Genomic DNA, 16,335 nt, shown 5'->3' with positions numbered 1-16,335 from the left:
CCTTTAATGGGCAACTGTTAAAAATATTACAGGGCACCTTCCTAGTTTGTTAACTGGTACCTTAAGTTTCATCCCAAGCATCCTCTATTTAGCCTCCGTACCGGTGTAAAAATATTTAATTCTTCATTTCAGACATATTTCTTAAAAACCACACCAAGTATGAAGTAGTCTCTTGCCCTTGCTGTTCCCCTGGCATCTGCATTTTGGCCTGTTTTTCTTCCGCTTCTTCTCCCCTCACCCGCATCATATTAACATTCACCTTGACTTTCATCCAGATCTCTGTGATCAAAATAAGTGTTGTTACCCACTGATCCAGCCAGCTGCCACCAATGTGTTCTAAAAAAAAAAACACGTTATATTGAATTTCAGTACACAACAACCAATATGTCCAAAATAGTGCCGAGCTTCAGTTTTTCAGCCTGTCCAAATCCAGTCTTCAACTCAATCTGCTGGGTCAAATTGATTAACCCAACCTTGGAAAAAAGGAACACAATCTGCTCCAGATCCACAGTTATTCAGTGGGTAGGTTAGCGAAACAACTCAGCATTTGTTTTTAATGTTTACAGAAACAACTTGATTAAATCACCAGATGGGATTTTGTTTTAATCACGAATGTTGGTGACTTCATCAGAACAATCGAAAATAAATACACAGTTACAATTTTTTCATCGGTTTAGTTGGTCAAATATTGCAAGGCCAGCAGCCAACACAGAAAGCTTCGCTATTGATTTCATGGAATGTTGGGGGTGGAATGTGGCGGAGGGCTCGCCTCCGCCCCCGCCCTTGACCCTCAGTCATGTCAAAACAGAGGGCATGTTTGATCAAATCACATTATCTGATTAGCAATCAATTTGTGGTGTTATCAACTAGCACATACGCATTCTAATGTACACAGTTGGTAGTCTTTCAAAATACAACATCACTCAATGCCTCAAAACAACCCTCGTTGCCAACCGCTTTCATGCCAATGAGTCATACCTCAGTGACGTAACCCGAATTTATACATAAATTGGAATGCGCCATTGCCCCACTACTTAAGTCATAACTGTCGTACATATTTCTGGAGAATATAATTCTAGGTCATAAATATTTAAATAATCTAACATGAAGTACTGCCATTACTTGAGTATGCCGTCATAAGTCATGCTCTCTCTCTCTCTCTCTCTCTCTCTCTCTCTCTCTCTCTATATATATATATATATATATATATGATGACATATAATAACAATGTCATTCAATAGAACCCAGACCAATGACCAATTTGCTTGTTTATGGGTGGGGAGTACCGTTTCGAGTGTTGACGCGGATGCTTCAATGTTTCGATTCATTCATCCCACGAGGGAAATTAGATGTTGCCACTAAACAGTGAAAACTACATTCGTATGCCTGCACCCTTTATCCAGTTCCTCACCAAAATGTAGTTTTTTTTTCTTGACCAATGCACCAACCCACTACATGTAATTTTGTTTTTTTGTTAGTATGTAATGTAGTCATCCAAATCATTCAGTATTCAGTGAAAAAAAAAACTTCAAGTACTGAGTACTTGATGGGTAAACTTCCAATTCATTTTTTGAAATAGACAAAAATATAAAATCGGAAATGTACACATTCGAATCTCGCCCAACAATATCACTTTAAAACAATATATTTTTTAAAGGAAAATGACAAACCAAGGGAAATTGGGCCACACTAGACGGTCTTTAATGAACTTTCTGGTTTTACACGTGAAACAGCAAAATAGGCTCACTGGAGACTCCAAAATATATAATTCAATTCTATTGAACTTTGAAACTTTGGATTCACCCACATTTATCGACAACGCGGACATCCTTTGAATTACTTCAAAACAGTCTGAGTTCTACCAACTCAAGTTGTTTCTCAAGTTCCATGTGGATTTTTTTTAGTTCCTGAAATGCCATCACTTGGACATGACATAGCTGTAGTTCAATCCATCCATTTCTTCACTAAGGTAGAGGGTGAGTGTGAGCCAATCTGAGAGACAAATTTTGATTTTGCCATGTTTCATGTAAGTGAGTCTGTCACCACCTCGCTCAGTTTGAACGGTCAAATAGAGTCAGCATCAGCACTTGTTACAAGGTATGTTGGAATGGTGAACATAGTCATGGGAAACAAGTCTCGGACAAACCAAAATAGACGCAATAATAAATACCTGTAGATACAGTATACACACAAACTGTGAGCGGGAAGCGGCGTTTCTTCTTACCAAAAATACTCAGATAAAAGTAAAACGTGCGTTGCATTAAACTCGTTACTTCCTACCTCTGCTGCTCACTGTATGTGTACTAAGTACTATTTATTCACTGTTTAAAATGATGAATGAATCCAAGATGACATTTTGAGTACTGTACCTCCTTTTTTTGTTGTTCACTCTATTGGTGTAACAGCAGGCGGGTGGTAAGATGACATCACATGTAATGTCACAAACAAGTGCCGTATGTACATTCATTGTGGTTCTAGTGGTCTCCGACATTTGCTTTAACGGTCATTGCGATGCTATTGGAAACACGCCATCATCTCTCCTTCTCATATACAAACTCACAAGAAACACATTACGCTATCTACAGTCTCCGTGTTTTTGTATCGGTGTTGACGAGTTGAGCTGAAGTGAACTCGGCAATATTTTAAAGGAAAGGGGGGCTAAAGGCGACCAAGCTTCACCCCTTAACGTATGTTTTTTTCAGTATACGCTGTCTTGCTAAAACCAGTGGACTGAGACGGTGATCCCCCACAAAGTTGAATTATCTTTTGAGACGTACGTATAGAGGTGCAAATAATCGGTGAATAAATTAGACATCAAATCAATCCATTATTATATTTGACAATCGAGTGATACTTTGTTGACTTTTTAAAAAGTAAAATTCTCAGAATTTCATCCTCTACACACTAAATATTCTCACACTGATTATATTTGTGGTCAGTTAAAACAAAACATTTCCAATAATCTGCTTTTACTTTGGAATACAACAAAAAACATGTAAGCCTACTTTCTGACATGTTTATCTAACAAACCAGTAACTGACTCAAAAGAAATGTGTTTGTGTGTTTTCAGCATTGCCAATTTGAAAAGATGTCCTGTTTTTGAAAATGAAAAAGGATGGAAATGAAAATGACTTTTCAGTCCGACTCCTCAATTAATCGGCAAACTAATTGACAGATTAATCGATTATTATAAGAATCTTTAGTTGTAGCCCTACTTATGAGACAACTAAACATTAAAAAAAAAAAAGCAGAGGCTTGAGGCACAATTGCAATGCAACTCATCCATGACACCCGATTTATTTATTTTGGTCTCATTTGAACACATGTCCAACCATCCTGAATGTTAAAATTACACAGAAAGATTGCTTGGCGACAGTTTGATTTATGAGAACTTCTACAATGGGAAAAATGGTGTCGAATTCTGAACAGCTGACCGGCGTTTCTGTCTGTAGTTAAACCGAGGACTTCCCATATGTCACACTCATAAACTTTGTAAGAAGAGATAATTTGTTCATTCGACATTTTAAAACTCCAATATGATTTCCAAAATGCTGGATTAAAAAAAAAAGGTTGCAAATTCCACTTTGGGGGGAAAACCTCAAAACTCACTGATAATGGCAAACACCGCTAAACATGACGTGCTGAGCTAACGATGACGAGGATAGAGTACCGGTAAAACACATTTGTATGTGCAGTACATGTGATCTAATCCTACTTTCGTGATAAATATATATACAGTATATATACACACACACACACACACACACACAAATTCTATATGTGTCTCGTAGAATTGGACAAACTTTCCCTCTCAACTTTTGACAGTTGGGACACACGCAAGCCCGGAGCCGCCGTTCATCATCAGGCTTCATGTTTCGCGGGAGGTGACTTAAACCCTTCCCGAAATAGCGCAATGCATTTTAGAAAAGGAGGCTTGCTGTTTTAGCTTTGGTACATTAAAAAAAACTGCGGTGGTCTGGCTGTTAGTCCCTGAGGGGGATGTAAAGTAATTGGACCACTCGAATATTAACTTTCAACTTGAAAGTTGCTCGTAAAGGTACATTTAGAAGGATGCAAAAATCCCAACATGTTTGGCCCCATTCTGGACGCCCCGACGCCCCGCTGCCATCCAGCCCTGAACAAAAGGGGTCAATAATGGATGAAGCCGCTTCACTCTCTGAATTAGCTGAATTATACATGGCGTTTTCTTAACGCCGGTTGTTCTTAGCGGGCCTCGTACGGCAACTTCCTGTTGTTGTCTTTGCATCCCTTCCTTTGCAGTTGTTTTCATGTATGTCAGGCGTTTGGCTTGTGTTGGCAGTTGACAGGAGGGATCACTGCAAGTCTTCCATATCTGGTTAGAGCTGCCTGTACAGTATACTGTGTGTGTGTTTCTTTTTAAATCACAATTGTGTTTTTAGTCAACTTTGGATGTGTACACACGTATGTTCTAGTCCTGACTGCGGTTGCGCTTCTTGAAAAAAAAGAAGGGTGTCTTCTGGGGTGGACCCAGCAGCATGGGAACCTGGTTCTTGTGGGTGATCCTGATCTGTAACAAACAAACAATAAAGTCAAGAACGTATTGAGGTCACGTGCTCAAGTCTTTTGTGCTGCAAAAGATAGCTTGGGAACAACACCAAAATACCTTTTTTGGTCAAGGAAAACCTACAAACGTGTATTCCAACCAAAAGTATGGTACCTTCCGTATGATAAGGCGCACCAAAATCATTAAATTTTCCCCAAAATTGACAGTGAGTTTTATAATCCAATGCGCCTTATATATGATGTTTCAGTCTCTTTATATTCCCCATGGAGTTGTTTCCCTACCAGTGTTCCGATGTCATCCAGTGATTATTAACAGGAACCAATTGTAACCTAAAAGGGTTTTGCCCTGCAGTAGTTGACATGTGCATTCGCCACTCAGATAGACAACAACGTTGTGAGCTCTGCATAGCCATAGTGGAAAAAAAGCATAGTTAACTACTGGCTAAACGAAGGAAGAAGGAGACAAGCAAGTCTTGTTAGGACATTTAGCCCCTAGCAGATATGAGCCCACGAGGAGTGACCAGTTCTGCATGGCTTTGCTCTATATAAATAAAGCTGGATTGTATTGTATTCCCTTTAGCTCCAACCATTGGATGCAACTGCATTATTGTAGCTTCTATTTGGTGCGCCTTATAATGCAGTGCACCCTATATATGAAAACTGTTTTGAAATAGGCCATTCAAGGCCCTATAATCTGAAGGACCTTATAGTGCAGAAAATTAGAGGTGTCAAATTATCGTGTTCATTGTGAATAATTAATTACAGTCATGTTTTTTAATCGGGTTAATCTCAATTTTAGTCTCTAACTCTATTGTTTTTTTTTTCTGTGTGTTGCCTTTTTCTAATAGCCCTTTTCATGTGTTGGCTTCCTGTGTTCGAGTAGTTGAGGGTGGGGAAACAACTGTCAGTTAGAGCCTGAAGCGGACATTGATTGTCTGTCATTATGTTTGGGCTTGTTTAGCATAAGATGATTGGCCCCCATTGGAGTTGGGCGGGCTAAGTAAGCAGCGGTGGAAGAGGAGAGGTGAAAATGGAGGAGCATGTGAGAGTTCTCGGCACAATGAATGGAAAATGTACTTTTCAAAAATACCCTGATGGTGTTGTGCCTAATTTGTAAGGAGTTTGCTGACCACCAAAGCAGCTGAAGTTTAGCCTCCCACATTAATGCAAAGCACCCAGTCGCGAGTGCATCCACAGGTAAGGTTAGCATTGAAAATGTTAACAATACAGTGAGATAAAGCAAAACTCTTCGCCAAACTAAACCTGATGAGAACACACCATGTACGAGGCATGAAGTCAGCATGGTTTCCTCAGTAGCCTACCAGAAGTGAAATTCCAAGATGCATTTTCTGGTCCTGCCATGTAAATAATGCATCAGAGACTCGAGTTCTTAGGAAGAATGTTCTCATGTACGTTCTTAGGAAGCCATTCTTCTTGGTGGCAGCTGTATAAGTTCAAAGCCCTAACGAGTGCCTAAATAGCGATAGACTTCGCTTACCCAGTCAGATTGCAGATCAGATTCAAAACTGAAGTGGAATGCAGTTGTCATCGAACCTCAAATACATTTTCTGAAGGGAGTTCTCATAAAGCAGTCTCAGAGGGATGGGAGGGATCAAAACTGTACTCCTATTTCTGGTGTTGCGATCAACTGCGTATTGTTTGAAAAAAAAAAATCTCAGCACACACAAAATACAACAAAAGGATGTGGCCCTTCCGCCCCGTGAAGAACCGCTGTGGTAAAATAAAATGCTTGACTGCGTGAGGATTCCAGAAAATAGCTGACGTTCTTCTTTTTTCGTTTAATGCAAACAGCAGTCGGGCTTGCCTGCGATATCAGTCGGCGTGACTGCATTCTATGTGAAAGTCTGGGGATGTGCAGAGAAATGTGCCAGCAAGCGCAAGCAAAAGTAAATGAGTAGAGGCTAAAATATGCCCCCAAAAAATCAACATAAAATCAATGATGAGAGATGGCCCAGGATGATTTATGACTTTCGTTATCCATCTGGACAAGCCACGTACACTAAAATAAAATTGTGAGACTGTGTTCAAGGTCTTTGATGATTAAATGAATTCCCGATGCAATTCAATAGAAAAAAAAGATCAAAATAAAAATAAAAACATCAATGAGAACATCTGGATTTTATTTGATGATCATCGGAGGCACTTTTAATGGTGGAAGGCGCCAGCTGCCTCACATTGAACAGGAATTTGAATTTGAATGGTTAATTCTGAACACAGCCGCATCCCCGGTTGGGCTTGCACACTTGTGCAACCACACTATGTCAATTGTTTATTTTTACTTCCCCTCTCCAAAAACACTTTTTTTCAATTGAGTCATAGAAGATATACAGTTCCTAGTTCAATTTTGTAATGGCGAATGTCTTTTTTTTTCTTTTTCTTTTTTGTCCTTTAGAAATCTGCCTCAAGTAGAAGTCCAATTCTGCCTCTTGAGGTGCAACGCAGGGTTAATTATTGCCATCGACACACCGTGTCTGCTCAGAATGTTCCAGTCTGTATTCAACTGCTAACAAAACTTCGTGGAATCGTGGCCCAAGTTCTTTGTACTGTTACCAGAGTCAAAAGGTGAATAATTAGACACCGAAAACGACAACCCTTTACATTTTTGTGAACACCATGTTGACTTAGTTCTCATTCAGTACAACTCAGCATGGTTAGTCGTGTACTTGTTCTCTGAGAGTGTCAACTTTGCAGGCCTACTTTTGCTTTTGTCCGGCACAAGCCAGAACTGTTTACCCCATTAGCTGCCATTGCAAATGTTCTACAGGCCGGGAAGCAGCCCAATATCAGGTCAAAAGTAGTTGCTCTCACCGTGCATGGTGGCTGCATCCAGGGCTCGCCGTCAATCTGCATGGGCAGCCTACGGGATGTCCTGTACAGATGAAGATAGAGAATTGATTGGGAGGGCGCCCACGCACTGGATACATTTGAAAACTTTTCCCCAAAACATTTGGCTCCATCTCACCCACGAGCGTGACAGAAAACGGAGGCATGCATGGTTTCAATGTCCCTTCATGCACATCAAAGTATCAGTATTATGACGTATGTGCCGTTAATCCAACACCAAGAACGAACGTGTCACACTGGTTCACTGTGGGGCCGAACAAATGTGACAAGAAAAATCGTAAAGAAGAGGATAAAATGGGTTACAACCAGAAGTGTTCTACGGCAAAAAATTCCCCAAATTCAGTCGGGTTTACATTGAGGACCCGCAGGAACATTAGTCCACAAGGAACTTTAACCCTTTCATGCACCCCGTAACCTGATAACATGATAAGCTGTCCACTGTAGTAAGTGGTGTCCCTGAAAGGGTTAAGTTGCACATCTGGTTCTTTCGTTACTCTCCTCTCACCAGATGTCTTCACTCTTGATGTTGATAGTTATTATCTAAAACCGTCAAGAGTAATATTCGACCATTTTTGAGCTGGTCTGACTTGTGGAGGAACAAGAATACAAGATGACTTCCCCTTTAACATTTATTTTGGGAGGCTTACTGAAAATGCTACATTTTCTCTGATCGACTATAATGTCATTATTTGCGCAATCTATCAATGACATCATTGATTGGATCGGTGAAATAACAGATTACAGCAAATGCAACTTTGTCAACTCTGTGGTATAAGGTGCACCTTCAATGAATGGCCTATTTTAAAACTGATTTTATATATCTTGGGCACACTACATGGAAGGCGAATAGAATAGAAGCGTGGATGGGGTTGAGTTATGCATCCACGAGATTGAGCTACGCTAAAGGGAATACAATACAATGCAGCTTTATTTATATCGCACTTTCACAAACGCTGCAGCTGTAACAAAATGCTTTACAGACCATTTAAAATACTATGTTCAAGAAATCAGAATCTTGATATATATATACAGGTATATAAGGCGCATCGGATTATAAGGCGCACTGTCGGCTTTTGAGAAAATGGAATGCCTTATAATGCGGAAAATACGGTAAGTAAACTTTTGGCCACGCACATTCAGCCAACCACAGATGTGACGAGCAGGCAGGCGCGTTGTTGAACAAACACGAAAATAGCTCCGTTGTTGACAAGATGCACTAAACATTTGCTAAACACAGCTACGTGATATACTGCAGTCATACTGAACGTGAGTTGAGCTATTTTCACGAAACGATTACAAATCAAGTCGATATAGTTTGAGTGGATCGGGCTGAATCTTTGCAGTTACACTGGGGACAAACAACTTGGAGAATGTGCTTTTCTGTCGCATACAGGACACATGCAGGCCAGGTAAAAAAGTGGACAGACAATGTAGGACAGAACAATCAACACAGTCTAAGGGCACAGGGACTCATACAACAAAGCCAATCCAAGCTAAAAAGGAGCAGGTGTAGGCTACTAGGCAAAGCTGTCTCATTTATGTCAAAGAAGGCAGTGTTGCCAACCTACAAGTATAACATTTTATATTTCATGCTATCGGAGCTTTTTTGATGAATAATTGGGGGTTTCAATACAGATTTTTTTTAATGCATTTTCGCAATGGTGGTGGTCGACTCTAGAGTAAATATGCAAGATGTCGAGATATATCGCTCCATATTATGATTGAATTGGCGATTGAGTATCTATTTTTTTTTTTCCCAAACCCCTTGACTGCTGATCAACGCCAAAATCCCTGATCGGGGTAAGAGGAAGCTAAACTGTATATAAACTTACTTCCAGCTAAAGGCAGTGTACACCATTTATACTCACATTCACAGACAATTTAGTCTTCAATGAACCCATCCATGAACCCAACATGTTAGTGGAAGGCGGGAGGACGCCAGGGTAGCGGGCAAACAAGTAAACGCCACTCAAGGAAGTTCTTAGCCAAGATACGAACTCAGAACCTTTCGACTGTCAAGTCAAGTCAAGTGAACTGTATTTATAGAGCACTTTCAAACAGCCATCGCTGCATACAAAGTGCTGTACATGGAGCAATTTAACATGCACAATAAACAGTAAGGCAAATCGGTAATAAAGGCGGTAGAAAGCACAAAACAGTAAAACCAAGAACAAATCGAAGTCATGCTGAGTTGAATGCCAAAGAATACAAGTGAGTTTTCAGGAGGGTTTTGAAGATGGGCAGCGAGGAGGCTTGCTTAATGTTCTGTGGGAGATCATTCCAGAGAGAGGGACCAGCAACAGAAAAGGCTCGATCCCCTCTGAGCCCCAGTTTAGTTCTTGGTACTTCTAATAATGTCTGGTCCACAGACCTGAGGCGCCGGGCAGGTGTGTAGGGGCGGATAACCTCAGAGAGGTAAGGTGGCGCTAGATTTGAAAACAAAGATTTTTGAAAACAAATAAAAGGATCTTGAAAATAACTCTAAAATGTATGGGGAGCCAGTGAAGGGATGCCAGAGTAGGAGTTATGTGCTCCCTCTTACGAGTACCAGTCAAGAGGCGAGCGGCGGCATTCTGGACCACCTGAAGACGCTTAATGGAGGACTGGCGGACTCCAAAGTAAAGGGCATTGCAGTAATCGAGCCGGGATGTGACAAAGGCATGAATTACTGTCTCAAAGTGTTAATGTGAGAGGAGAGGTTTTATTTTGGCCAGCTGTCTAAGGTGAAAGAAGCTGGATTTAACAACCGCACCAATTTGCCGATCAAGTTTGAAATCACTGTCCAGTTTAAGGCCCAGGTTTGAGACTGTTGACTTAAGATAAGGAGACAGGGGGCCCAAGTCTACAGGATGGAATGTACAAGGGCCACTGGGACCAAACAATATCACCTCTGTCTTCTTTTCATTGAATTTCAAGAAATGTTGTGCCATCCAGGTTTTGATTTCTTCCAGAAAGGATAGGAGTGGCCTTTATTATTATTATTATTATTATTATTATTATTATTATTAATGAGAAGGCGTATTTCTTGCTCACTGGGACATAGATCTGGCAATCATCTGCATAGCAGTGGAATGGAATAACATGTTTCCTTAAGATGGAATCAAATGGGAGCAGATACAGCGAGATACTGTGAGATAGACATGAAAACTCCTACTCCATCGTAAAGACACTGATCGACCTGTGAAGATTTTTTTTCCCTGCTTAGGTCAATGAGATATTTTTCCAACATGGTGGTTTTCTGGGGGCAGTCATGTAAAGCCAGACGAGTCAAAATGTCTTCAGCAACTCCCTTCGTGGACATTTATAATTTATCATGTGCAGAGGTGCCATCGTTTGGAAACCCTCCAATGTGAAAAAGAATGATCAAGATGGTACAGAATTACAATTTTGATCAGGATCATTCCACTTGTGGGTTAGCGATGGGCACGGGTGGAGCTGGGGAGGAGACATGAGACAGTTGAAGTGGGATGGATGAGAAATGGGTCAACCCCGATATAGGAAACGAGAGGTAGTTAGCGACCTGATGATGACGTTGGCGCACTGAGCAAGGCGGCGCCCGGCGCTCTTCAGCCCCGTGTAGATTTGACCCATCTCGATGGCGCCCTCCAGGCCGACTACCTCCAGCAGCTGGTCGCTAAAGTCTGCACATATGACATATGCTAACACTTAGCTCACTTGCTTTCCACAGATGTAAGGCAAGAACCGGGTTGATTTGGAATCACATTATTCACAAGTGTTGTATTCCCTGAAAACATTTTTTTTCAAACTTTGATGCTTTTGGTCATATATCAGAGCAATAATCTAGTGTATTTGAAAAGACATCAAACCTGTGATGATGTTGGGATCAAAATTGGAAGGAAAAATACTGAAGTTTGTTCATATTTTTTAAACAACTTTCTTTTTCTTTCCATAGCAAAACCCAGACTGCTTCTGAGTGATAGCCAATGCACATTATTTGACATTACTTTTGACTTCAAAGGCTACAGCCGCGAGACCAATCTTGGGTACTTTGGTTTAGAAGTGATTTTATTCAAACTCTGGGAGAGTAGTTCAAAGTAAGAATCCCACCGATTTTGATTGATCTTCACCCAGTGATGTGAGGAAGTGGAGAATGGTACCACTCCATCCATTTTCTGATCTGCTTTATGCTCACAAGGGTCACGGGGCGTGCTGGAGCCTATCCCAGCTTTTCTTTGGGCAGTAGGCGGAGTACACCCTGAACCGATTGCCAGCCAATCGCAGGGCACACACAGACAGCGACTAACCACGCTCACATTCACACCTAGGGACAATTCAAAGTGTTCCATTAGTCTGCCAAGCATGTTTTTGGAATGTGGGAGGAAACCGGAGCACCCACAGAAAACCTACACAGGCACGGGGAGAACATGCAAACTACACATAGGAAGGCCGCAGCCGGAATCTAATCCTGCATCTCTACACTTTGAGGCTGACCCACGAACCAGTTGAAAACCGGGATGCCAGGAGAATAGTATGCAAAAAAAATATTTTCTTCAGGTGATATTTTTGTCATTTCATTACAATCTTTTTGAAGGGCATTCACTGTGGAATTGTCAAGAATATTTTTATTCAAATTTCAATCAAATTTCTATGTTTGTAGGGTCCGATTCTGTCCGGCACCTTCTGGACGCCTGACAGTAATACTGTCTGTGTTTTGGTTTTAAATTTTCCTTTTCATCAAACTCTAAAATTGAGTTCAGAGCAAGAACCCCATTGAATTTGATTGATATCCTATGCAAGGCTTGGCAGAACATATAAAGTACAAACTAAATTTGAAGCCTGAAACTCAGAATTGTGAGGCGGTCTTGCGAATCTGTTGGTCTACTATTCAGTGGTCCTGTAGTCTATTACAACTCTGACACACCGTATTTAGGGCCCACAACACAGTTTCAGTTTTTTGCAAATAATTTATGACATGAATTATGAATGATACAACTATTTCATTTGCACAGCCGGTGTGCTAATTTGTGAGCTGCGACAGCACAACCAACTCTCAGTAACAAATTTATGACTTATTTCAGTTTCTCACATTAACTGTGCACACATGCAAAAAAGCCTTCTGTGCTTGCTGGGGTGCAGGCCAAAGCGAATAAAAGCCATGTATTTTGTGGTAGTAGCATGGCCTGAGGGTCGGCGCCCAGACACGTCCAGACTGGCAGCCTGCTGTGACTGCAGTGCAAACAACGTCAATAATTCCCCAACGTGGTTCGAGCTCACTCATCCTGTTGCTGCCTTTGTGTGTCTGAATGCAAACAGGACACTGTTGCTTGCCTCGTTCAGTGCTGCACTGTAAATATTTATCTTTTTTTAAGTCAATAGTTTACAAATCTATCCCTCAAACTCACTTTTTTATTGTAAATTATTTAACGGAAGGAGGTCAACGGCATGCAATAATACACAGAGTAGATTGTTAAATTCATATCTACAGAAATTTATAGTGATTTGTTATTATTATGATTAAAAAGGTTGAATTTGGTGGATGTGGTGTGTGTGTGGTTTTTGCTCATTGCCAAAACTGTTTGTTAATCAGCAGCTAATGTCTAACTTCTTGTTTTGGTGCACTGCAGGTTCTATAAGCTGAGTCAGCACTGCAGGCCAAGAGAAACAATGCATCAAGTTGTGTTTTCATTTCGTCTGACTCGTTGTTGACACAGTTAAGTGTAAAATAACTAAAATCCAGCAAAAAGGCACAAAATTGAACTTTACAATTTAAACGTTCCATAGCAAAGTGAACAGGGAAATGGTGCACAACAAATCAAGATTGAAACTAACACAGCTAGCGTTCATTGCTAATGCATCGTTGAAAGATGGAGACAAAGATCCCTTGGAGCAAGACTATATTTATTTATTTATCAGAATCGTTGAATAAATAAATAAAACACATATGCACACACACACAAACACACACAACAGGTTGCTACAAAAGCTACAGAGCTAGCCTGGTTAGCTTAGCTTGCTAAACGCTCTGTTACGTTGCCTTAATGTTAAGATTTTGCTGAACGAGCAAACAAGAATCCAAGTGTAGCTACTCTACAAGTCAAATTTGTTCCGTGACCTAGCTTGTATCTAAACAAATCAAATCAATTGTCTCACTTTAAATGAACTGAAATTCTGTTAATCATTTCAGCCCCCGAAACCAGCAAAAATCTTTGATGTGTTTTTATGAAAGAACAATAGTTTTAAAACAATATTGTAAAATAAAATGAAATAAAAGAGAATGGCAGTAAACTGGTTTATTTGCTGTAAATTGGGAAGAGATGAAAGTCACTGCTCACGAGTGTTCACATTTTATTTATGTGTTTGTCTATTTGTCCTGTTCAACCGGGGAGCATTAACGTTCACGACAAAACAAACTCTGAGGTGTTTGGGAATTGTTTTGATTTTGCAGGGAAGAATGCAAGAATGACAAATGCAAGCAAGGATCGACACCCAAATTGAAACCGTAATTTGAAATCCCAACCCTCCCTTGAAAATTCTTGAATTTTATATTGTTCCAGAATGATGAGGCTATAGACACTCTTACAAAACTTTTTTTCCCCACCTTTGGTATAAGGCATTCATTCAACTCAAGTACCGAGCACGATGACTTTTGTCACCTCACCTGAATGTACTGTGTGAGGAATTTTGAAGGAGGAAAGTTGAAGCGGATTACGTGGAATAGGAGATGTGAGCCAATCTCTTTTCGTCAATGGACGCTACAGCTTCGTGTTTGCTTTCAAAACTGATCTTGTAGCAGACGTGTGCACATTTTCAGCATGACGTCTCTGATCCACTGGTGAAAAGAAACTTTGATCGTCTCCTCTTTCATTCATCTATAACTGCTTCAAACACCAACGTTTTTGCAGGAAAAGTGATTAAGATTGCACGACTGTCTGTCTCATGTGTTGTGTTATTTTGTTATTTTGACTTCAACATGGCGCCGCAAGACTGGCTGCCTTTCTAGCAGCTCCTATATTTTGTTCTTCTACATCTTCTTTTCATAACTTTGCTGCTGTGAATTGGGAATTTCTCCATTGCAAGACTAATAAAGGTTTTCTTATCCTATTTTATCTTATCTTATTTCAGTGCACAAAATAAAACAACAAACACATGCAAGATTTGGCTGCTGTGTTTGAGATGTTAAACACCATTCATAGATGATATCATTGTTTGTTCATGTAGTGCTTAATATAAACCCCCCTTGCTTCTTGAGTGCACGCCTACATGCACTTGCACTCCTCCGCTTCCTACCAGCGCCAAACATGGGCACACCGACCTGCCCTTGCCCCGCTGCGTTGAGGCACGATGGCGGAGTAGCCCCACCGTGCTCTGTGTTCTCACATCGGCTGCGCTTTGGAAGCGACCATCAAACGGCATCAGCGAGGTAGGGCTAAGAATAGATGAGAACAGCCTCTTACATAATGCCAGCATGCAGCAATGCATCCTGGGATGGGATGGCATTTGCTTTGCCAAGTCACTGAGAATTGGCGGCTCTTTGTTTTGTCTCATTGCAGCCTAATGCCAGCGAATCATTCTTGACATGAAACATATACTGTAAGACATACACGTAGATTGTAGATTGCCAACATTTCTTTACACTTTCCAAGGGTTAAACCAGGGATCAGCAACCCAAAATGTTGAAAGATCTGGAGTCGCAAAAGTCTGGAGTCGCAAAAAATGACAAGCCTTATCTTCCGAGATCGACCCGTTACCACATGCGCACATACGCACCCACTTACACACGCATGCTGAGGCATGGGACACACTTTTGCAGCGTGTTAACTATTATTGCTCACGTGCACCGTTTAAAAATGCTCCTCTCTGCCCTCCAGATTCCCATTCTCTGCCAGTACCCTCGGTGAATTGTACATGAAAAGCCGTTTAAAAAAAAAATAGCAGCCACCTGTTTGGTACCCCACCCTGGTGATAGAAACATGTGTCGCAGGCTGTGATGCAAATCTTCGTTGACAGAAATGTAGAAATTTAATATGTATTCTACATATTTTTACAGCATTGGAAAACATTAAGAATGTTTTTGTCATGTTTGTCCGCCTACAGAAACCATATTAAAATATATTTCCCTCTCCCATCTTTTTTTTTTTTTTGTGAAAAAAAAAATGTTTTTCAAACATTTTTGAAAAAGCTTCAGGGAGCCACTAGGGCAGCGCTAAAGAGCTGCATGCGACTCCGGAACCACAAGTTGCCGACCCCCAGTTTAAACGAAGGAAAAATCTGCATTGTGTTTGAATGTCTCATCTTATGATACTGAAACACTAAAATTCAGTTATTATTGAGAACAATTTTCAAGTAAGGGCAAGGATTTCAAACATGGGTTCAGGTTTTAAATTAGGCTTTCAACCAATGGTTAATATTTCAATTTAGAGGTTTAAGCTCAGGTACGGATTGAAAACAAGGGTGAAGGTTTCAAATTAGGGGTTTACACATGGGTTATGGTTTTAAGGTGGAGTTGGGGTTTAAAACCAAGCAAGCCTTACAGGCTATAAGAATAAGATAACATAAGAAAACCTTTACTTGTCCCACACTGGGGAAATTTGCAATCTACAGCAGCAGAATTGAGGGGGGGGGGGGGGGGAGAGAAACAAAGTATTGCATGCACAAAATTAGGGTTTCAGGAAGAAAAAATATTTTAAATGAGGGTTTCAAGACTAAACATTATATCAAGCAATTTAGAGTCAGATTTCAGTTTTGGGGTATGGCTTGTTTTTTGTTAATCATATAATCAAGCAGCAGAAAATATTGAAGTAGAAAGTAAAAAAAAAAAAACAACACATGGTTTAAAATAAGAAAAGCACGTAAATAGTCATCGTTAAACACAGCCTACATGTTCAAGATAAGAGTAGGATGTAGGAAGAAACTTATCTAGTCCTACTCTTTTTCTTTCTATATTTGACTTATTTCATAGTAACC

General features: G+C 40.4%; 1 protein-coding gene across 6 annotated transcripts in view; it reads right to left on the bottom strand.

The window, feature by feature from the left end:
- Window positions 1-1,679: 1,679 nt before the first annotated feature.
- The window catches only part of LOC127611343 (diacylglycerol kinase beta), a 138,866-nt gene continuing 124,210 nt past the window's right edge, over window positions 1,680-16,335 (bottom strand). For all 6 annotated transcript variants that reach the window (XM_052081839.1, XM_052081838.1, XM_052081842.1 and 3 more), the window contains 3 exons: window positions 10,931-11,051; window positions 7,375-7,435; window positions 1,680-4,549 (listed from right to left, as the gene is read on the bottom strand). In XM_052081839.1, coding sequence (XP_051937799.1) covers window positions 4,451-4,549; window positions 7,375-7,435; window positions 10,931-11,051 — 281 coding nt within the window. In that variant the 3' untranslated portion in view covers window positions 1,680-4,450. The remainder of the gene's footprint in view (window positions 4,550-7,374; window positions 7,436-10,930; window positions 11,052-16,335) is intronic.

Source organism: Hippocampus zosterae, chromosome 12 (assembly GCF_025434085.1).
Source record: "Hippocampus zosterae strain Florida chromosome 12, ASM2543408v3, whole genome shotgun sequence".
Lineage (NCBI taxonomy): Eukaryota > Metazoa > Chordata > Actinopteri > Syngnathiformes > Syngnathidae > Hippocampus > Hippocampus zosterae.
This window is presented reverse-complemented; position numbering and strand designations above follow the sequence as displayed.